This window comes from Ambystoma mexicanum, chromosome 2p, assembly GCF_040938575.1.
Source record: "Ambystoma mexicanum isolate Mex_15411 chromosome 2p, UKY_AmexF1_1, whole genome shotgun sequence".
Classification (NCBI taxonomy): Eukaryota; Metazoa; Chordata; class Amphibia; order Caudata; family Ambystomatidae; genus Ambystoma; species Ambystoma mexicanum.
This window is the reverse complement of record NC_090923.1, coordinates 1,245,634,134-1,245,658,272: the sequence shown is the minus strand read 5'-3', so window position 1 is coordinate 1,245,658,272 and position 24,139 is coordinate 1,245,634,134. Positions and strand designations below refer to the sequence as shown.

Below are 24,139 nucleotides of genomic sequence, written 5' to 3'. Positions count from 1 at the left end.
CTGTTGGTTTCGCGCAGACCCACGCTTTCCTGCAGCTTCAGCACGAAGGACGATGAGGGGGTCCGCACCACACAGGGATGAGGCCGGCAGCAGCGACAATGAATAAAAGGTGCGCTCCTTAAAAACAGGAGTCTCTCTTCAGGTGGCTATCCGGACCACTACAGCAGTGTGCAGCGATTTTGACCACGAAGGCGACCTTAGTCGTTGAAGGGTAGATAGCTCAGGACTGCAGCAGGGCTTCACCGGTACGGGGAAGTTGCAGCAGTTGACCTCTCCTCCACTTCTCGTCGGTTCCTTGTAGTTCCAGTGGCGACTCTCTGACTTCCAGCCCAAGAGACCTGCCTTTTATGCGAAAAACCCCCATTCACGCAGCCTGCCTGTCAATCACCCAGCAGGGGGGTTGTCCAGCCCGGACAACCACCCTGGCCAATCATGACAAAGTGCGACTTGGGTTTCCTAGGATACCCTGTGCAGGGAGTGACTACACCCCTCCCTCACATTCAGCCCACCTAGACACCCATGCACCTTGAGGGCTTCTAGGTAGAAGCCCACCAAAAGACAGTGAACAAAGAAGGCAAACCTAGTTTGCCACGCAAAGTAAAACACAAGAAGGAGTTTAACAAAAAGAAATGGCGAATAAACCACACTGGAGCCAAACGAAAAAGGATTTGGTCAAGCGAGTTTAAGTTTGAGGCTAACACAATAGCCTACACTATTACCACGGTTATATAAGATAACCGCGGTAGAAATTTAGGGTAGATACCACTGCCACCAGACATGTCTAAATGTTAAGAGCAAAACAATGCTCCAGGAGGGACAGATAAAGAGAGTTAACCCTTCTAGCACTCCATGTAAGATGGTGTGTCCTGGATCTGTGGTTATATTTGACTAAGTTAAGTTAATGGTAACTTTACCCTTTTCTGGGGGACCGCAGTCACCTCAGAAATGGAGTCGGTGGGAAGTCTGAACGACAACCCTGTGTCACTGCACTGAAGATGCTGAGTGACACACACAAAGAAGGGGGCTACTGAAGTGGTGTACTTCAGAGCTCACAATCGTAAAAACAGGTAAAAGGCACATAGTAAAATAGGTGTAAGAGTGGGGGAAAAGCTCACACTCTTACCAAGTGGAAGGAAATAACACCAGAGATCCAGCAAAGCTGCTGAGAGACTCACTAGGTAAGGGGAATTAGCCATAGAATGAGAATTCTCCCTAACACTTGCATAGGGCAGATGTAGCTTCTGTCTAACCACAGTCCATTATGGTAACACGTGTTCTTTGATAATTATAGTTAAAAAAATGCAAGACCATGTGAGAGCATCTGGATTTCATCCAGTATATATGCTCATAATTACTACGATACCGATTCTTGTGCAACCTAAGAAGAAATACATGTTGGGAGAAATCAGAAGTGGGCTTGCGTACTGGCTAAAAACTCCAATATAATAATAGAAGAGTTTGAGCAGAAAGATAAGTGGTCATTTGTATATTGCATCAAGTAGTTGTGTGACACCCATGAGTGGAGTGGGAAAGATTATTGTAAACCCTCGTTTTTTTGCAAGTGCACAGGTACAGTTTACTTTTCACAATATGCAACGATCCTTTATACTTAAGCTGATTAATGAATCCATAGACTATGTCACTGAAATCTTTTATAGGGCTATACAATTGGGCTGAAATCAGTTGTTGTTTGGAGTCGAGCACATTGTGTCTTGCTCTGTTTTTTCTGAAATCCGCACTCTCCATTTTTGTTCCAGTGAAGAGAAAATGACTGCTGCCCGCATTAGAAAATGCCACAAGTGTGGAACTGGCCTCATTAAGTCAGAAGGTTGTAACCGAATGTCTTGCAGATGCGGTGCCCAAATGTGCTACCTTTGCAGAGTCCCCATTAACGGATACGACCACTTTTGCCAGCATCCAAAATCACCAGGAGCACCATGCCGTGACTGTACAAGATGTTCCCTCTGGACGGACCCTTCAGTAAGTTCTAATGAATCATTTTCTTTCTCTTTCTTTTGGTTTAGTCTTTCACTCATGGTAGAAATATATATTTTGCAATGTATAGTGTACACTGTTATATTATAGTAAATATAATGATATCCTTTCACTGTGTTTAGAAGTAAACGTGCACGATTACCCTCCGTATTCTTGAAGTATCTACGTCATTGGTTATGTCCTCATTCTTGATTCTCTTGCACATAGAGAGACAATTCACTAAATATTATCAGGCTGCATGTCCTCGCCTTTAAATGCCTTATTTTTCCCCTTCTGTCTGACGAGGAAACTGGACTTAGATTTAACATGTGGATATTAATATTTAATATTCATTTTATTTCTTTCAGCTGCAGTAGCCTATGCAATATTAACATATTTGAAAAAAGCAGTATCCATTAAGATTTGTGGCAATGCTTCATATTTGCAGGCCCGTTTTCTCTAATTGTCTTATTGGGCTACCTGGGTAAAGATCCAACATTAATTACACTTTGAGGCATTGGCTAGTTCAGACAGGCATCCAACATGCACAATGAAAGTGGAGCAGTTTCTAAAAGACAGCATTTTTTTGAAAAGCCATGAAGTGTGTTTGTTTTGGTAAAATGGGAGAACCTTTGGAGCCTTTGTGGTGCACCATACAGCTTTTTGATATCCAATTTCCTTTTTACTGTCTATGGTATTAATATTTATTTTCATATTGATAAAACAATACAAGATTCTCAGGGCACAAGAATGACCATTCCTCATTTGTTAATGAAAGGAATATCCACCCAATGCAGGATATCTAGCTGAGCGCAAATGTAGAAAAATCAAAGGTCCTTCTCGCGGTTGCAAATAAACAAATTAAATTAGTCACACTCTTTTTTTTTGTGTGTGTGTGTGTGTATATAGCTTTTAGTAACTCTGTAATTGCACATTTCTTTATCCACTCTCACAGCAGAACAAGGTTGTTGCCAAATCTTGATCACTGAGTCCGCGATTGCGGAATTGAAGAAAAGCAGCAAAGTCGCTCTTTGAGGTCCCTTGTCTATTTGTCGTTAAACTCATATTGTACCAGTTTCGGAGGGATGCCCAGTCCCAATGCCTCTACCACTTTCTCCAAATTCTTTTGAAAAATGGCATTTGGCTGGCCTTGAAGGAGAGGACTGCATATTCTCTACATCTGGCAAAGTAAAGAGAATGTGGCATCCTTCTGATCCTTTAGCAAATCCATCAAATCAGGCTTCTCCATGATTGCCTTTGGGGCTAGGGGTCTGTTCTAGCCCATAAGAGATCACTTCCCCCTCGTCGTCATAGACTTCTTTCATAGCTTTAAAGTATTGGTCCCTTGACATCGGCGTGTAAAAATCGGCACCTCTCAAAAGCAAAAGCAAGTCCTCTTCACACTGCACCAAAGCTGTCGATTCAGTCATTTTTGAGGATGGATGTGTTAGGCTCTGGCAAGTGTTGGTTAGAGGTGTGGGCCAATCTGTTAACTGTCAGGGTGCCAACATCTGAGAAATCGCTGCTGGCCGACAAGGTATGGTGGGTCCTTGCTTCTCCATCAATGCAGGTGCCTTTGCAAAGATCTCCAAAATGTGGTGTTCAAACGCTTTCCTATGCTATGCAGAAGTCAGAGCAGTTGGGAATGTTAAATTTTGTCTTAATCTTTCAGTGGCGTCCTCGCCTAGATCGAAGATGAGTGTCGTGACTCGCACCTGGGATGGGATCTTTTGTGGTAATGTTCTATTTTTTCTCTTAGATGAGGGTTCTTTTTCTGCTGTTGGCTGCGCGATGGCCCTCCACCTCTCCGAAGACTGACTCTTCTAGGGAGTATAAGGCAATTTGTATGGGGTCTGCCAGAAAGCAACTTTCCTGCCCTTTGAGACAGAGCCATTAGATACATTACGTGTTGAGAGCCACAACCCGCTATGTTATGGTGAGGCCCCAATCCAAATGCAGATATTATGGGTGTCTGTAATTAACATCTTGGATGTGCAATCCCTAAAGCTCTTAAACCCCAGAGGCTTTAGCTGAACATGGCATAGTGACAAGGTTGAAAATTCTTTCCTCAAGAGAAGAGCCATTTCCATTGCAGTGTGCTGTGCTTATGGAAAACAGTAACTGGAGTCATGGGGGCGGATGTGCTCTATATGTAATACGGTTTATAGTCATAATGTAGAAAACAAAATGTCGACTTACAAACATGTAGAAAAAAAAATGTAGAAAACAATAATGTCGAAAACCTATACATATAATGAAAAGAGTCAATTTTTAGAAAAAAAAATGTCGGAAAAAAAATGTCAATTAGCACTATCAATAAATAAATAAACAAGAAGAGTATCATTTACTAGGGGGGTCCCCCCCCAACCCCCCTCACCCAACACCCCCCAGCCACCCCCCAACCCCCCACCACCCTCTCACCCCTCATACTCAACACATTTTAATTATATATATATTTATTTTATTTTTTCGAAAAAATTCTAAAAAATGTAGAAAAAATTTGACATTGTTTTTCGACATTATTGTTTTCTAAAAAAAATCGACATTTTGACTTTCTACATTATTGCATTCTACATTATGACTGACCACCATGTAATACAGCCAGTGTCATATCCAGAGACATGGAGTGAATGGTCAGAGGATTTAGAGACCGATGCACACTACAGCCACTGCTGTGAAATATTTTCTGATGCCAACTACTGATCGTGCATTTAAAAAAAATACAATTTTCTCAACTTCTCATATCTTTGAGACATGCATGGATTTGCACCACATTTGACATGCTTGCCTAAGTTGGTTAAGATTCAGAATGCATTTAAATGTAATGGGGAACCAGCATGGTTTCATTTTCCTAAGTAACCGTCAATGTACTCTTAACTACAGAGGTACAGTCAAGGCTCAATAATGTATGTAATTTTGTGTGGCTTGTGAATAGTATATTATCTAGTGGTTGGTTCTGTATTTCAATTTGTTTACTAAATGTAAAAGTTATTAAGCATTGATGGGGTGTTCCTTTAACCCTGACCCTGTACTAGGTGTACAGGGTACCAACCATGCTTCTCCAAGTTGATGACCTACAATCTTTTGTTCTGCCGTCATTATAGCTGGAGTGGAAGCAAGGAGGAAGACAACAGTGACACTGGTGTTGAGGCACACCCAAGCAGCAGCATTTCGGTGCCACAGCATAGCGACAGACTGTTTAAGAGAATCCTAATAATTTTGTACATTTTTGCTCTCGAACCACAGGTCTGACTAGGCCTCATGATAAGGACAGCTTTTACATTTTGTTGAAGGTGTAATCGGAGGTTCTCCCTTATCAGTACAAATTCAGTGTGTAATCTGTGCATGCTGAGTCCAGGTGAAAGATAATTACCAACCCTATAAAGTTTAAACTCAAGATGCTGAAAAACAAACTGTCCTGGGCAGCGTATTTTATAGAGGCACATAAAACGGACACTCGCAAGGAAGAATTCAATGTTTTAGGGGTAGAATTACTGGGGTCAGGGTAAGGTTGGGGATGTGGTAAACCCCAACGAGATAGAAGAGGCACAGAAAAAAGGTATGGGACTACAGGCCACACACGAGAGACACACAGCTCCTACCATGTTGCACCACATGTCGGAAGAAAGCTACACATTTGTTTATTTTAATGTGATATAGTTTTATAAAGAAAAACTTTACACATATAATAATTCAACAAATATATACAATTGATCATTCCTTAATACCAAAATATGGTCATCTGAATAAACATATAAAAAGAACATTTTTCTTGTTCCAAATAAATCATAATCTCTAAAATAATAATAAAAGGAGATGTGAAGGAGAAGCAGAAACTACTTAAGCAAACAGACAAACAAATAACTACATATCCACTGATTATTCAAAGTATAAGGATGTGGTGCATACATTCAGCTCTTCTAGGTATCTAGACTTTAACTGAAAAGAGTATAATATAACTCCATCCCCCTGGATAAGGATTATTTCTGATCTGAACATCAATTCAAACCTCAAAGCCTTAATAGCTTGCTGTCACTCAATTTTTTATCAACAATACACCATACTCTATATAGTGCTAAATGGAGACTAGCATTCATGGTGTTTAGGCACATGTATCAAAACTCAACTTCCTTAATGTGATTCAGATCGTGAATGTAACTGCCATAATGCTTAGTATACAATGAACCTAACTTTGGGCATAGCATAAGAACATGTCTGGCAGTTTCGGGTGAGGCACTGTTCTTACAGATCCGGCAGAAACGTTCAGCTTTAGGTATTGCTGGTTCATGTCCGATCACCATTAACACTGGTAGATGATTAATGTGTAATAGCAGTAGGAAGCGTCTAAGATTATCTGATGGGCACAGATTTAAGTATCCTTGAGGCTTTTTATATTTATATAGTATATGAGAGATGAATCCAGAACTACTCAAACTCGATACTCCTAGTTGTTTTGCCAGTCCCATAACTTCAGTCGCTTCCCCAGCTGATATTTCAAGTGTTCAAAATCTTTGCCCCACTGAGGCTTCCACCCTATAGTACTGAACAGTGTGGTCATTTCGGCCGTAAGCTTAACCTGTTTGTTCCCACTGATATCTTCTCTCAAAGATGACAATAGCGGATTAGTAGAATTCACATGTATTTTAATGAAGAGTTCCGCTCTCTCATTCAACACCATGGATTTCAGCGAGAACACACCAAGTTCAAGTCTCAGAACTGCCATCGGTATCCCTTGCAGTAATCCCAGAAGCTTACGCCAGAACTTGCCCTCAATTACCTGGATCCAATCTAAGTTAATATTAACCAAGGCCTCTAATCCATATATTACCATAGGCACCAGACATTGAATATATAATTGGCGTGCAGCCCAAATGGAGTACCCACTCTGATTACGAGAGAATTGGCAGATCATAGCAGTTGGGCAGCTTTTGTTTTACGATTTTGGGAACAGGTATCAACGTTTCTTTTGCGATCAAATTCTACTCCCAGATATCTGTATGAGAACATGTATTGGATTTCATAACCTCCAACGTGCATGCAGGGGCGGCTGTTTTTCCTGTGGGAATAAAGAATTAATTCAGTCTTGTTATGATTTATTACCAATTCATCTAGTTCTGCATATTCCCACAGCCGCTTAGCAGGATGTAAAAGACCGCTGAATGTATGGTCAAAGATGACCAAATCATCCGCGTATGTCATTAACAGACAGTGCTGAGTGCCCACTTTCGGAGGACAATTATAAGCAGCACTAATTAAATCAGGGATGTCTGATACAAACAAATTGTATAAAGTAGGTGCTATAATGCATCCCTGCTTCACCCCCGAAGTTGTCTTATGGGTCTGGTAATTGTTCCACTTCCATCTAATCTCAACTGTACTGTAGTATTACAGTGAAGAAGCTGTAAGTAGTGGAGCAACCCCTCAGGCGAGGCCATTCCTCTCCGCTTCCTCCACAGCATCTCCCTATTGACAACGTCGAAGGCCGCCTTAAAATCAACATATAAGGCATACAATGGTGGATTATTTGGTTGAAGAGCTCTGTCCCTTAAATTATTCATAATAAGAAGATTGTGAGAAGTAGAATATCCCGCTCTGAATCCGCTTTGAAAGCGGTCAAGGACCTCTATTCCCTCAGCCCAGATTTGCAATTTCTGTAATAACAAAGAGGTAAACATTTTCCCTGAGCAGTCTAACATAGACAATAGTCTATAGTTTCCCGGTTCAGATCTGTTCCCCTTTTTGAATACAGATACTAATATTGCATTCTGCCTAGTCTCTGGGATTTTCCCTTCAGTAAGGACCTTTTCGATTAAGATTTTCAATAGGTTTGCCCAAAAACTAGGGTTATTTTTCATGACTGTATTTGCGAGGCCATTAGGTCCCGGTGCACGGGAAGCCTTGAGATTGGAGATTTTATCAAGAAGTTCAACCACACTTACTGTGAATGGAGGCGGGACCTGCTTAACTGTAGGTGGTACATCAGTTATATCCACTGATTTTCCATTACTCTTTTCGAGGAACCCCACCCATTGTTCTGCATTTATGGGGTTGATTTGGGGGGTTACCCTACTCCCCCTCAACTCACCGAGCAGGTCCCAGATGTTTCGGGTATTTCTTGAGCAGATAACTTTCAGTCTTTTGCCAGCATTAAGCCACAAAAAAGGTCCAGGAGAAAACTGCATGGTGTGCAAAAGACTAGCTTTAATCGTTTTTTTGTATTGGATTTTTATTAAATATGATAATCATTGAGAATATAACAGGTGAATTACATACAATTTTAAGAGTTATCAAATATTTAACATAGATTTAACATATTTGAATATCGATAAAGCAATGAATACAAAATTGATTAAACGGGTAAGAGGTGGACAAACTGGGTGTACGAACAGGACAAGAAACGAGGTGAGATGGGAGAGGAAAAGAGCATTATGAAAAAGGTATAATAACATTGCAACCTGCAAATTGTTTTAAACATTCTGATTAAGATATTGAATAAATATGCTCCATTTCCTATCACATTTATGCAAACACAAAGTAGAAATAGCATGGTACTTTTTTATGCGATTAGTAGAACAAATGTAGTTCCACTAAGCATTATAAGATTTTGGGGACAATCTTTCCAATTGGAGGTGATAATGTGGAATGCAATACTTTTAAACAGGTTGAATAAACTTGGGGAATCGATCATTTGTAGGTAGGGATTTACAACAGTACCACTCATGAGATTACAGAGTGATAGTGGATCTTAAAAAAGAAATCCTTTTTGAAGACAAGACCAGACCTCATGCCAAAACGTATTTACATATTTACAATCATAAATTAGATGAGTAAATCCCGCATTAGGTGAATGGCAAGACCAGCAATTAGTGGAGGAATTGTTAGAGATTTTTGCAATTATTGAAGGGGTAAGATATGCATGGTGCAGAATAAAGAAAAGTGTTAAACTAAGGTTGACTGCGACTGAAGAGGAGTAATATAATTTCCAAATATCAGTCCATAAATCTGGAGTGGGTTGAAAGCTCCAGTCTAGTTCCCACTGTCGAATGGTAGTGGAGTCTGGTGTATTGGTACTGTAATTATCACTTAAAAAGGAGTACAATTTGGCAGCTTTAGTGGAGGGTCTTAATAGTAAAGAAGTCAGAAGAAGCCAAAGGAGATTTTCTGGTTCGAGTGGGCAAGGATTTGATTAGTGTGAGTGATCGGTGAAAGTAGAAATCCGTTTCTAGGACATAGTTGTACAAAAGGAGTTTCAATATTATTGTGATATGATATGGCATTTATAACGCGCCTATACACAAGTGTTTCAAGGCATGACGAGGCAAGGGAGGGGGAACAGAGGGGAGACAGACAATGATCCTACTAGGCCAGATGTCATTCAGAACGCACAAGTGCATGGGAAGGGGGGAGGGGAAGTGCAGGGGGAGGAAGAGGGAGGGGCAGTGCAGTACATGGGTTAATAGAACAAATAGTAAGTGAAATGTACGGCCAGCAGGTGGCAAATGCAAGGGTAAGTGCAGACATCAGGTGTCAAGTGCTGCTAGTGGGACTGTAGGGATACAGAAACAGTCCCCAGGTGCGAGGTTGCCAGGAAGGCAGTGCCGGTGTGTGTGACTGGTGGGGGAGGGACCTGGGCCTGAGATCAGAGGTTGGCCAGGTAACCAGTGCAGTTTTAGCCAGGAGGTCAGCAGGGGAGAGGAGGAGAAAAAGCAGATGCAAAGAGAATGGTTTTGAGGTGCTTCTGGAACCCAAGAGGATTCTCCTCAAGTTCCAGAGGGAAGCCCCAGCCGAAGAAAGAGATCTACCACCAGCTTGTTGCTTGGAGAAGCGACTGACCCTGAGGGGGTTGGGGGCGGATGAGCGAAGAGCTCGAGAAGTAAGATATTTAGGAAGAGAGAGTTGGAGGTATTGAGGCCCCAGGCCCCAGAAGGCCTTGTGGACAATGCAGAGGGTTTTGAACTTAATCCTTGCAGCCACTGGGAGCCAGTGCAGAGATTTCAGTTCTGGAGGGATACGATCCCTGGGCTTGAGGCCAAGGACAAGTCTCGCAGTCCTGTTCTGGATGAGTTGCAGAGGGTGGAGAGTAGAAGCAGGCAGATTTAAAAAGAGGCTATTGCAATAGTCCAGCCTAGAGAGAACCCAAGCTCTGGAGACAGTGAGCTTCTGGGGGAAGGAGAGGAAAGGAAGAGTATCTCTGAGGCGGTGCAGCTGGTAGTGTCTCTTCTTAGAGACATCAGAGATGTGAGGAGAGAAGGAGAGTGTGGGGTCGAAGATGACCCGAGGTTTTTAGCCTCACAGGTGGGAGCAGGAAGAGGGCCAAGAGAGGCCGGCCAGAGAGTGACAGGGAAGGAGGGAGCAGGTGTGCCGATGAGGAGAATATCAGTCTTACTGGCATTAAGGCAGAGATCATTGGCGGCACACCACTCCTGGATACCAGACATAGTCAGAGATGAGAGGGGGAGAAGAGGTGGCTGAGGGTAGCCTGAAAATGAGCTGAGTGTCATCCCCATAGCACTGAAAGTTGGGGCAGAGCGCGGCAATACGGTGGGCAAGAAGTGCCAGATATTGGTTGAACAGCCAGGGAGAGAGGTTCGACACCTGGAGAACACCACAGGTAGCGATAGAGGAGAGGAAGGACCCAAGTTGTACCTAGAAGGGTCGGTCAGAAAGGAAAGAAGTCAGCCACGCCAGGGCCTGACCGGTGATCCCCAGGTTATCACGGAAAAGGTTGAGCAGGATGGTATGGTTGACCGTGTCAAAGGCAGAGGAGAGATCAAGTAAGATGAGGACACAGGGAGTGTTGGAATCAAGGTTAGAGAGCAGGTCTTCACGGATGTTCAGGAGAGCAGTTTCCGTGCTTCTGGCAGCTCACAAGCAAGACTGATGATCATGGAGACAACCAACAGATTCAGTGTGAAGATTGAGCTGGGAGGATAGCCAGCTTTTCCAAGAGTTTGCCCAGGAAAGGAGTGATAGAGCTTGGGCGATAGTTAGCCGGGCAGGAAGGGTCTGCAGGGGGTTTCTTAAGAAGAAGGTGCACAAGGGAGTGCTTCAGGGGCGAAGGGAAGACTCCAGTGGCGAAGGAGTGGTTGCAGAAGTCAGCCAGGGCAGGAGCCAGGGAGTCGATGTGTTCCTTGATGGTTTTGAAGGAAAAGGGGTGAACCTGTTTTGATGAAACTTTCATAGATCAGACTTGTCTAGAAACCTCGTTTGGGGAGAACAGGGGAAAGGCAGAGGAGGGAGGAGAAGTGGCCGCAGAAGGGCCAGAGGGAGTAGAGGGAGGAGGGGAGGGGAGAGGAAGAGTGAGAGGACAGGATGTCCTGAGGTTTAGAGATGGAGTGAGAAGCCAGGGCCATGCAGAGGGCCTGGAAAGGGACAGGAGAGGTAGAGACTGCAGAAGGATTGGCCAGCTCCTTGTAGATTTAAAAAAGCCAACATCCAAGCCTGCGGAGACGCAGGCTTGGATGTGGGCTCTCTTCTTGGTGCGGACAGAGAGCCGCTATTGCTTTTGGAGCAGGTGGCAGGCCTGTTTGTCAGAGGATGTACATGAAGCATGCCATTTCCTCTCAGCCACCCTGCACTTGCGTTTGAGGGTGACGAGGTCTGAGTCGTACCAGGAGTTGCACTTGGCTTTGGACTTCAGACGGATCCTCATGACGGGCAAGAAAATCAAGAGTATCAGATATAGCAGAGTAGAGCATGGAAAGGGCTGTGTCAGGGTGAGCTTCAGCTAAAGTGGGTTGGGGTGGGGGGCGGGTGAGAAAGTGGCAGCGAAAGCCTCAACTGACACACGCTTCATGGGTCGGATGACAGAGAAGGTGGGTGGCAGTGATGGAGTTGGCTTGGCCTGAGGGGGAGGAGAGGGTGAGCTGGGAGGAAAGGAGAAAGTGATCACTCCTGGAGAGAGGAGTGGTGAGAGGGACAGAGAGGGGAACGTCTGAGGAGATCAGAACATCCAGAGTGTGGCCTGCAGGGTGAGTTCCAGATGGGAGAATAGAGAGAGAGAGAGAGTTGCAAACATCGCAAAAGAGTCGAGAGGAAGGACAGGAGGCATCCAGGTGGATGTTGAAGTCTCCAAGAAGGAGGAGTTGAGTGGTCGAGACCAGGAGTGAAGAGGAGAGGTCCGCCTACTCAGAGAGGAAGCAGGAGATCTGACCTGGTGGCTGATAGATATTAGCCACAGTAAGGGAATGGCTAGGAGAGAGAGAGAGGGGGGGGCCTTCAGACAAGGCATTCGAAAGCACCAAGGAAGTGGATGCCAGGCAGGGGAGGGGAAACACGGAACAACGGCGGTGAGAGCGCTAGTAGCAAGTTTTTTAAAATTCACAATGAGACCCAGGAGGGTCAAGAAGTAATGTTAGCCTCACCTGCACGACCCCAGGAATAGATGTTGGATTAACGTGATACCTGAAGAGTACCACCTATTGACAGTATTAAAGTTAATATTATTGGGGAAGCTTCTGCAATACCAAAAGAAGTTATCTTTTGTCTTGGATTGGAAATAAGTTGGGTGGAAGCTTATTCCATATGGATTTAAAAAGTGAAAAGAAGGGTAAGAAGTGATGTTGGGCCATGAGGGCACTAAAAGATAGTGAGTAAGGGAAAGTGGAGCAATAATATTGGTTTCAATGTTGATGCTGTAAGGGGCATCATGGGGGTGATTTTTATAGTGGTAGAATGTTGTCAGTTGTTTTAGCATAAAAGCTTTGATTTAAAACGTTGGGGAATTTAACTCCTCCTGTGAGTTTAGAAAGTCTGAGCTTGTTAATGGCAGTTCTGCGAGTTTTTTGGTCCCATAAGAATTTTGAAAGAATAGAATCAAGTTTTTTTGAAGAAACTGGCTGGAATGGTTATTGGTATCATAGATGGAAAATAAAAGATGGTGGGACTGATCATCATCTTTATAGAGTCTAAGCGTCCCCACCATGATCAGAAAAGAGGAGACCAACCTGAAACCATCTTAGAAACTTTCTCTATCATAAGATTAGTGTTAAGGGAGATTGTAGTGTGAATATCTTTAACAATATGAAGTCCATGGTATTTAATGTATGAGGGTTGCCAAGACATACCAAACAAAGCAGTATTCGATAAATTACAAGCATTAGTAAGGGCATCATTTCAGATTTTTCAAGGTTAAGTTTATATCCAAAGACGTAGAGAAATCATTAATAGTGGAAATAAAATGCTGAATAGAAGAACCTGGGTCAGAAAGATAAAGTAATATATCATCAGCATATGCTGATATTTTAACTATTGTTATTTGAATCAGTACACCTTTTACTATTAACATTATTCCTTATATTTTGTAGAATGGGTTCCAACGATAAATTGAACAGCAATGGTGACAGTGGGCAACCTTGGTGAGTGCCTTTTTGGATTTGGAAAGCGGGAGTGAGTTGATGAGAATTCAGGTAGATGGAGAACAGTACAGGATTTGGATAAGATTGATGAAAGGGGCTGAAAAACCATGCCATTTTAGCGATTGCAGCATGAAAGTCCAGGAAACGTGGTCCAGCGCTTTTTCGACGTCTAATGCAAGAAAGGGCAATGAGTCATTTGTTTGGGAGTGAAGCAAGGCATGGAAGAGCAATCTAGTGTTCGAGACGGCAAAACGGTTTTTGATGAAACCTGTCTGATCTATGTGGATGCGCTTGGGAAGAAATATTTCTAGGCTTTTGGCGAGAATTTTAGTAAAAATGTTGGAGTCGGAATTAAGGAGATGGGTCTATAATTTCTGACGAGAGAAAGGTCTTTATCGGGTTTAGGAAATAATATAAGGAGAGCTTCTCCAGAAGAGCCTATACTTTGTCCAATTTCCGTAAAATTAGTATATAATTCTACAAGTTTGGGAGAGCTAGTCAATAAAACTCTTAAAGAAATCAATGGAGAAACCATCGCGCCTGGGGGCTTTATCTGGTTTGAGGTCTAGGATTGCTTGTTTAATTTCTATTAGGGATATGGGTACATTTATGGATATGTCAATAGGGTTATTAGGGTTTTTCTCTTTCCGTTCGAAGAAGGAATGGATATCTGGCAATCTTATAGAAGAGTATAGGCAAGAGTAGAAATCTAGAAAGGCCTTATTAATATCCTTTTGGTTAGTAAACCTCTGCCATCTGCAGAAGCGATAGAAGTAAGAAGTGATTTTTCTTTCTTATTTTTAAGATAATATGCTACAATCTCCCCTGCTTTGTTAGAGCCATTATAGAATTTGGATTTAGAGCGAAGTATAGAATTTGATGCTTTATTAGTGCATAACTTGTTGAACTCGGTGCTCTTATTCATAAGGGTTTTGGCTACATTGAGATCCGGGTTACTATGATTTTTCAAGATCTCTAATGGAAGTTAACAAATCGTTATAAACGGATTCAGATTGTCATTTTTTGGAAGCTACGTATTGAATAATGAACCCACGCAAAGTAACTTTAAACGCATCCCAATTATTGTGGACCGAAGTATATTCAGGGCTATTAGGACGAAAACTTTCTTGAGTAACAGTTTGTTTTTTCTACAAAGATTTTGGGGCTGATTCATGGAACAAACGTGCGCTGAAAATCTTTGCGCAAGCTGGCGCAAGCATGAAAAACAGGCGCACACGTGCGATTCATGGAAGTCCCTGCAAGTGTTTCCCTCGGGATGTGCGCCAAACCCGTGCGTGGCGCACACGGGCGCACACATCATTGCAACATCCCAAACGCTGAGCGCGACGCGCACAGGGAAAGCACACAACGTCGGCGCACACACCAAAAAGGGGGCGGGACACGGGATGTAACACACGGAATGGGCAACAACACATGAAAAAGAAGGCGTAACTGGGGGAAATACTGCAGGGAAATGCACGGAACGCCCACACGCACGCGACCAACATGTATTCATGGAATGGAATACGGGAAACCCGCGCACGCTAAAAGACGCGCATTGGCGTCAACATGTCCGCCACACGAAGGCAGGCGGCAGCGTCCCCGCGCAAGTATAAAAGTGTGCGCAAACAACAAACACGTATATCCAGCTACGATGAATGCCCCATTTGTCGCAGCACTGATCGTGGGACACCGCAGGAGGAGGAGAATAGCCAGGACCTGCATTTCTTTCTCCGGAGTAGCCTTTTTGGGATGCCTGACGACCAGGTCTATGGCAGGTATAGGGTCCACCCCGTATCATCCTAGACCTAGTCAGGGACTGGGAAGATGACCTTACATCCCCCACCCTGTGCTCCCAAGCATTGAGCCCCTTGGAGAAGGTGCTCAATGTCCTGCATTTTTTGGCCACTGGGTCATTTCAGCGGACAACTGCCATAGTGGGGGGGGTCTCACAGGCCACGCAGTAATGCTGCCTACACCAGGTGTTGGCAATCATCACTGCGCGCCCCTAAGTCCAGAGGCACATATACATGCCCAGAACACCTGCAGAAAGGCAGGCCGTGGTCCAGGACTTTTACAGGGTGGCACACTTCCCCAAAGTGCTTGGTGCCATAGATTGCACCCATGTGGCCCTATGCCCACCTAGGGCCACTGAGCACATCTATCGAAACCGCAAGCACTGGCATTCCATCAACGTGCAGGTCATATGCGATGCAAAGGAAATCATCACCTCTCTCTATGCAAACTACCCTGGCTCTACCCATGACAGTTTCATATACAGAATGTCCGCCCAGAGCCGGGCCATGGAAGCTGTACAGCATGGCGACACATGGCTTCTAGGTGAGTACAAATGCCTGTGCACATGCATGCATGTCACACACAGACAAATACACAAACCCCAATACTCACAACCATTATCACCTCCCCAGGGGACAGTGCCTACCCTAAGAGCAACCACATGATGACGCCAATCCGGAATCCCACCACACCACCCCAGGTTAAGATACAATGCTGCCCATATTGCAACCAAGGGCATAGTGGAGCGCACATTCGGAGTGCTCAAGTCACGCTTCCGCTCGCTTGACCGCTCTGGCGGCCAGCTACTATATGCACCCCCTGTAGTGTGCAGGATCATTGTGGCAGCATGTGTCCTACACAATGTTGCAACATGGCGGGACGTACCGGTGGACATGGTGGTGCCCCCACATCCCCAACCACAGGCACAGGCGCTGCCCATGGGAGGGGAAAGGGCACGTGACGAGGCAGCCCGGACCCAACTTGTGGCCACATTTTTCACCTAAACTCCCACCCCTGCAGAGTGCAAACAGGCCTGGCACATACCAGGTGACTATCGATGACGACAAAGAGACAGTCAACTGTCACAACCTTACCACCCTGAGAATATTGCCATGGAAGTACTACATTGTGTGCATCCCTAGCTACCTAAACATAACCAATCCTGTGTGACCAAAAGGAACACATGCAAGGTGTGTATCACACCCCCCTGCAAAACAGGCCATCACAATCCCTGGTATGTCACCCAAACCCTCCCAACCCACATCACCCTTGTCTGCCACACCATGACATGGCATGCAATAGCAAAAGCCCAACACATGACCAATAAGATACGAAGTGACATGTCATAAATGAAAAATGGCCTGAGACAATGAAATGACTGACCAACAACCTCCCACACATACAAAGTCAGACACAAATGCTTTCCACCAATCGTAGCATGAACACAACAATGAATGCCTGTTCACATGCGCATTGGGCACGGCAAAATCCCTACTCCCGAACCCGTCTGCTGTGTGTGTCTCCTGCAACACACTGCTCAGCACACAGCACAGTGAGCAGCCATTGTGTTGCAGATACACCTTGAGCATCACATGAAAAGGACAAATCAAATAAATAACCAAATGACGCATGTACAGGATACCCAAATGGTAATAGATAATGCGCTGAAGGGACACAGCGGACCCGAGAAGGCAATCTGTGTGCACCTGTGGCCATGGAAGGGTGGTTGTACGTGTGGTCGATTATTGTGCAACTGTGTGTGTCATTAGGGACATGCACTCAATATATGCATGTGAAATCAAGTGACCCTCAGTGTCCTGTACACATCACATGTGAACATTGCCCATGTGAACACCCCAGCATGTCAAATCACACCAATCCCCTGACACCTGAAAAGTAAAGACAAGACAGGAACAGGCATTGACCAGCAGAACACATCATGTACATAGTACCCCACAATTACAATGTCAGAGTGCCCAAAACACTGTAGCCCAAGCCAACTGTCCAACAACAAAAGGCCCTCCCTCATTTACACATAACTGTGACCTTCTGAACAACTGTGTCTGGGGTATGTAGCCTTCTTCCTTCAAGTCTTCCTGGCTACAGGATCACCCTACCCCTTGGTCTCCATGTTCCAGCTTGCATGTAAATAGGGTCCAGCCCCCTCAGAGGCCACCTTGACTGGTAATAATACCAAATCGCAGAGAACTCCAAGGAGCCAAACCAGTGAAAAAGCCTGTAGGCACCAAAAAACCCAGGAAGAGTCTTCAGTAGATAACTTGAAGTAGCAGGAAATGTCAAAGCACATGTACAAGCACAATGATAGAACAACCAATTTAGCACAGTTGAACAATGGTATTACAGGATGGGTACCATTTACGGTACATAACATACAATGAGGATGCAACAACTGATGGGTATTGTCACGGCTCTGGTGTCCAGGCGCAGGAGTGGCACGAACCAACCACCCCCTCCGTGGTGTGGGCGCCTGCAAGGTCAAACTTACACAGGCCTCTGAGACCCCGGCGGGGAAGGAGGGTCAGGGATATGTTGTTTGGTCAGGCATTGGTATGCAGGATAACCAGAAAGAGGGTCCGGAGAGGGGATTCGGATTGGCAAGGGAAAGTAGTCAAAATACAAAAAACGACTATTCACAATAACGCATACTAAATCAGAGAAAACGTATTCATCATGCACATTGTACCAAATGAGTCAAATGCAAGCCAAAGAGAGACTTATCTCTGGGGTGATTGCTGGCCTCCTGCCTGCGCACTCTCCGGTCTGGTAACAGGAGCAGTTCAATGCTGCAAAGAGAGCGTGAGTTACTAATCTGAATGTGTGTTAACAACACACACACACCATCCATGCCCCTAAGTAAGTGACTTCTCCACAAACACTCCTGTCTGCTGCTTTGTACCTATATGTTAGCTTGGCACCCTCATGGTTCATACACTGTCAATGCAGTAAGGCAGGCGCATGTGGGCACGCGGGAAATGGAAGAGCAATGCGTCAAGAATCACACATGATACAATGGTCCCTGGGTGAGCTGCTACACACGGATAGCGAGGTGCATCTTCAGTACAAGTTGTGTTCATGCAGCCGCGGATTTCAATAGGTAGTGCACGTGGCAATTTGCACATGCAAATTATATGCACTGCACACAAGTCTGTGCCTCGCTGGGTGTCCCTGTGCGCTGTATCAGTTTCTGGCTAGGAACGCTACTGCCCTAATAACTGCATGTGCAAGTGGCCTGGTGGAAGGTTGGCTGCTGTGTGGGCCCTTGTACTGCTCACCTTGCCTGGAGCTCCTGGAAACACGTCTGCTTCTGTCGGACGTCTGAGCACAAGCCCTGTGCTTCTACTTGCGCACACATGCACACAACAGGCCATGTTCGGTGGTGCAGACATCAGGATTACTCGTCCCTGTGTCTGCCGGCAAAGGTAGTGTGGAGGCTCATTTTCCTGCAGAAAGGGCATAAAAGATATTAATAAGGCTGGAAAGTTCCCTGTGTGTGTGTCTTCATGCTGGATGTCATTGGGCCAGGTTACAGACCTACATCCAAACTCCTCCCACCATCATTGTGACTTTGACAGGGCAAGGGTGCAGGCTACTGTCTACAGCATGAAGTGCATCAAGCACATATACAGGCAAGAAAATAACATACATCACAATCCACATCAATTAATGGAGACATCAATCACGCACTCAACCAAATTGATTACAGACATGGGGTGGATAAAACTCTACCAATCCCCACTAGGCTGTTAACACAAGAGTACAGCAGCAGACAGGCCACAGTAATGACGAAAGTCCAAAGCCCTTGTGTAAATGTTTGTTACACCGAACCATCCTAGCAAGCCCATGGATAAGGGAAGCAGGAGTGGCCTATGTGAGTCAGGACCCCAAGCTGCAAACACATAGACGAGACAAGCTTGAAGGGCCCAGACAGTGGATGCTTTCAAAAGCCACAAAGCACCACATCGTTACATGAATGCACAACAGACAAACAATATTAAACTATATTAACTAATTAAACTAACAATGAAAAACCTACATAACCTAATTAAAATAACTATCAAATAGTTAATATTAACTAACTAAACTAAAATCAAAAATGGCCACATGCGACCCGGGGGGCGGGGGGGGTGTCCCAAGAGGGGGCAGGTACAGAGTGCACCTCAACACCCACATGCGATGATGTGGAGACAAAAAAAAATTCCATGGGCTCAACGCCTGCACGACACGACCTGTAAGGGAGATATCTCATCGTCCGAGTCTGCCTCTTCCTGAAAAGGAAGACGTGGCACAGGAGCCTGACCACGCCTAGGCGCAGCTTGCCCCTCGTTGGCAGCGAGTCTGCCGGATGGGTGAGCCTGGTTCTGTGCGGCGATGACACGTAGGTCTGCATGCAGAACCTCCCGTGATACGCGTGCTTACTCTTGCAAGGTAACAAGTGTAACACAGAGTTCTTCCTGCAAGGCCTGGCTGGACAACACCTCCCGGCAAGCACGTAGCTCAGCTGAGATGGTACGGTCAAGCTGCGCAAACCTCTCCTCTGCCCGCTCCCTCTGGGTCATCATGAGCACACCCAGAGTGGATCTGAGGGAAGCATACTCAACCTTCATTGGCTCCATGTGTGCCTCTGCGTGAGCAGCAATTGCTCGACGCAAAGACACCATTTCAGCCTGGCATGCCCTGTCTGAGGCCGCCATGCCCAGCCTGAGCGAGCGGGCCGTGGACTGTGCCGGTCTGCTGCTGGAGAAGCACGGGAGCACGGATTGGGCCACACGTTCCATGCTCACAGTGATGTTATCAATTGCTGCCCCCTGCCGTTCTGAATTGGCAGTCATGTCTTGCTCCAACTCAGTATAGCTCGGTGGCGCACGGCCACCGCGTTGCTGGGCTTGACACCTGCGGGACCCAAGGACCTCCCGTCCTCGTTGGGTTGGCACCGCCCGCGGCTGCACGACTACATTCCCCCATCGACGTTATGGCCCAGGCACATCAGCGACTGGTTTCGAGGGTGGCCCTGCGTCCCGATCCACCACAGGCGGAGATCCCACCACTGTCTGGCTCCTCCGTGCATGTGTCGCAGACAGAGGAGCATCCACATCAGAATCACTCACCCCTGATGTATGGACCTGATGCACATCCAACTCCACATGGACATCAGAGTGGTCATCTGGGCTGAAATCATTGCCAGCCAAAGACATGATGGTCTGTAGCACATGTGGGTTCTCGTGGCATACCACCCCACGACCGCCACTTGTGCCGGGTTGCTGTTGTGATAACAACCCTGTGCCTGGCATGACAACACCATCCTCTGGCTCCATTGCGTCATCATCTGAAAAGTGGAGAAAAAAAAACATTAGTACACATGTTAGAAGCACATAACACACACACATACATAGACATCACACAGACAGCCAACACATGAAGCAGACATGTCACACACAAAAGAGAACCTGCCATGCATGCCAGGTCACTTTGACATTGCATCAGTGAGTAGGCATGTAGAACGGTGTTACACGGCTAAGAAATGGGTTGATGCAGTGCAGAACATGTGTACGTTACCCACTATCTACATGAACAAGTACTTCATGATGTGTATAAAAAAAATGTGAAGGCAGTGCAAGGGCAAGTTCAGGCATCACGTGCAATGTGCATGCAATGGGTTGCATGGCTACAAGCAACCCCCCCCCCCCCACACCCTGAGTGAAAATGCAGGGATGCCTTGCATGGTAGCAAAAGGGTGACCAGAGACCTGTGTATTGGCAGAAAGTGTTGACTAGCATCAATTGCATCATCTGAGTCATCTGACAACACAGCAGATGATGATGGGACAGTAAGCAGGACACATGATGAACCCTCAGTAGTACACCCATGTGTGCAGAAGCCACTATACCAGTTGGACACAGTCAGTAGGCCTGAAACAGGGGGTGGACTGTACCCCACACAGACTGTGACACCCTAAACATGTGTGTGATGCAGGACTGAGCCAGAGTGGGCATGGGATGGCTGAAGAAATGCCATGAAATGTAAGTCATCCTGGAGTCGTACTACAATGATCATCCAGTCAAGGACACATAGGGGCATGCATGGAATGCACATGGAGCATGAATGGGCACTCATGTCCCTGCGGAGCATCTGCCATCTGCACAGTCCAAGTGAGACACCCTGCATGAAGGGCAGAGGATGTACCCCACTGCATGTGTCTGGCAGGTTGGCTTGTGGAAGTTTTTTTTTTTTTTTTAAATATATTTTTATTTTATTTTTTAAGGTCAAACACACTACAACTGTTTCAAAACATAGAAAGCATCATATTCCAACACAATTTCAAACTCCCCAACTCCCCCCTCCCCCTTTAAACTAGAGCCGGTTCTCACATACTGTTTACGGGAACATCATTGGGTGGCACACTACCTAGATAGCCATCAATCGGGTCCTCTGTTTCGCTGTCACCCTGGTGAGGGTTTGCTAACAAGGCCACCAATTGCTGCCAGGCCAGCAAGGGCCCTGCTTCTTCTTCGCCCCCCCTGGTGACCGCTTCAAACCAGACTACGGATTCAGCTTCCGCCCACCTCAAGAGGTCTGTCCACCATAACTCCACCCTAGGTCAGTGGGCCGCCTTCCAGCCCATGGCGATCCTACGTTTGGCCAAGACATAGGCCAGGTCCTTGATCTTGCTAATGTGTTTCAAATGCCGGGGTCTAGGGAATAGTCCAAGCATGCATGACCAGGCCGATTCCACATCCAGCACCACCCCCCCGCCAGCCAGTCTCGTCTTGACCTCGTTCCAAAATCTATGCACCTCCAGGCAAGCCCAAAACATGTGTAGCGGTCCCGTGTTCACCTCCCCACACCTGGGGCATTGCTGCATAGCTGATCCCCCAAACTTTGCAATCTTCCCGTGGGTTAAATAAGCCCTGTGGGTAACATACAATTGAAGCTGTTGGAATCTCGCGTTACGGGACACCTTTTTATGGTACCTCTGGGCCCGTTCCCACTGCCCATCCATCATGGGTCCTCCCACCTCCTCCTCCCAATCTTGTCTCAATTGGAGCACCTCCTTCCCTGCCCTTGCTCGCAGGAGCTCATATATCCTCGATATTTCGTGCCCGCCCTCTGATACATCATACATGGTTTCCAGGGAGGCGTCTGGATCCTCCGCGAGCACTGTCTCCGGCCATCTTTCTCTAGTCTTTTTCACCAGCCTAGTGTAGGTTATATATTGGCCACCATGTACTCCCGTCTCTTCCTGCAGCCGCTGAAAGTCCACCGCCTCCCCTTCCTGCCATATGTCCCCGAGGGCGGCTAGGCCTGCCTGTTCCCAGTATCTGCGGACTGATTCAAGTAGTTGAGAGTCGCTCCCACACAGAGCCGCCAAAGGGGCCTGCTGGGAGTATGGTTACGAGTCCCCCCCAATCTTCCATGTCCTGTGCCAGATCTCCCAGCCCAACCTCAGTAGCCGCCCCTAACAGTTTATCTCTGCCCAACCACACCACTTCCATCAGAAAGTGTGGGGCTGTATCTTCGCGCAGGAGCCTGGCTTCCGCCGAATCTTCAGTCGAGAGCCACCTGGCCACGTACTGCAGCTGCCCCGCCAGGTAATAGAGTTCGAAGTTAGGCAGGCCTATCCCCCCCCCTGTCACACGGGTTCTGGAGCTTCCACAGAGCCACTCTATTCCTAGAGCTGCCCCACACAAAACCCCTACACACGCTGTGAAGTTTCGCGAATAGGCTCCTGGGTATCAGAAACGGGACGTTTATAAAGAAGTGCAGGAGTCTAGGCAGGACCACCATCTTGAGCAAAGCCGCCCTCCCCATCATGGTCAGGGGCAATCTGGACCAGAATACCATACTGTTCTTAATCCCCTCTATCGGCTTTTCCGTGTTGTGCTTGTGTTCTGTCTCGATCTTGTGATAAATGTTTATTCCCAAATACCTAAATGTTACGGGCTGCCATGGTATTGGCAGAACAGGCAGCCTCTGCACCGGGACATTCCTATATCTACCCAAAGGGAACAGGCTAGACTTTCCAGGGTTCACCGATATACCGGAGAGGATGTCGTACCATTCTATCACCTCTAGGACGTACTGTAGGTTTTCTTCTGGGTAGCGCAAATAAAGGAGCATATCATCCGCATATAATGATATCAGATGCTCTCCACTGCCCGTGTTTATGCCCACCTCCCCATATTGTTGACACAGGCATATTGCCAGCGGCTCCAATGCCAGTATATATAGCATAGGTGACCAGGGACATCCCTGTCTGGTCCCCCTGCCCAGTTGCAAAGAATCTGAGACCGTGGACCCTGTCTTGACCCTCGCCATCGGGGTGCTGTAAAACAACTGTACCCATCTGAGGTATCCGGGTCCCACTCCGTACCCCTTCAGGACCGCTTTCAGCCAGGGCCATCGTACCGAGTCGAAGGCCTTGACCGCGTCTAACGACACTATAGCCAGCTCGCCCGTGTCCTCCTCAGTTTGGTCTATGACATGGTGTAGCCTCCGGTGGTTATGGGTGATGTTCCTACCCGGAACATATCCCGTCTGATCTGGGTGTATCAGTTTCTTAATCACCCTCTTCAGCCTATTAGCCAGCACCGCCGTGAGTATTTTGCTGTCCTAGTTTAGCATGGACAACGGTCTGTAAGACCTGCGCTCCACGGCCGGCTTGCCTGGTTTCAGGAGTGGGATGATTATAGCCTCACGGAGGGACAATGGGAGTTCTCCCTTCTCATAGGCCTCATTGAAAGTGGCAAGCAGTGGCTGGAGCAACTCTTGCTGGTATGTTTTGTAGAACTCGCTGGGCAGCCCATCCGAGCCTGGCGCCTTACAAGTGGGCAAGTTCCGAATCACTACCTCCAGCTCATCCGAGGTGATGGGTGCGTCCAACTCAGAACGTTCTAGATCATCTAAGGTGGGCAGCTCAATATCCCTCAATGTGTCTAGTATGTCTTGGCCCATATCCTCCCCCGTGTCCTCATACAAGTGTCTGTAAAACTTAA

General features: G+C 46.2%; 1 protein-coding gene across 2 annotated transcripts in view; it reads left to right on the top strand.

The window, feature by feature from the left end:
* LOC138567392 (E3 ubiquitin-protein ligase RNF216-like) overlaps positions 1–24,139 on the top strand; it is a 2,013,370-nt gene that overhangs the window by 1,747,269 nt on the left and 241,962 nt on the right. For both annotated transcript variants that reach the window (XM_069645556.1, XM_069645557.1), the window contains one exon: positions 1,758–1,980. In XM_069645556.1, the coding sequence (XP_069501657.1) occupies positions 1,758–1,980 (223 nt within the window). The remainder of the gene's footprint in view (positions 1–1,757; positions 1,981–24,139) is intronic.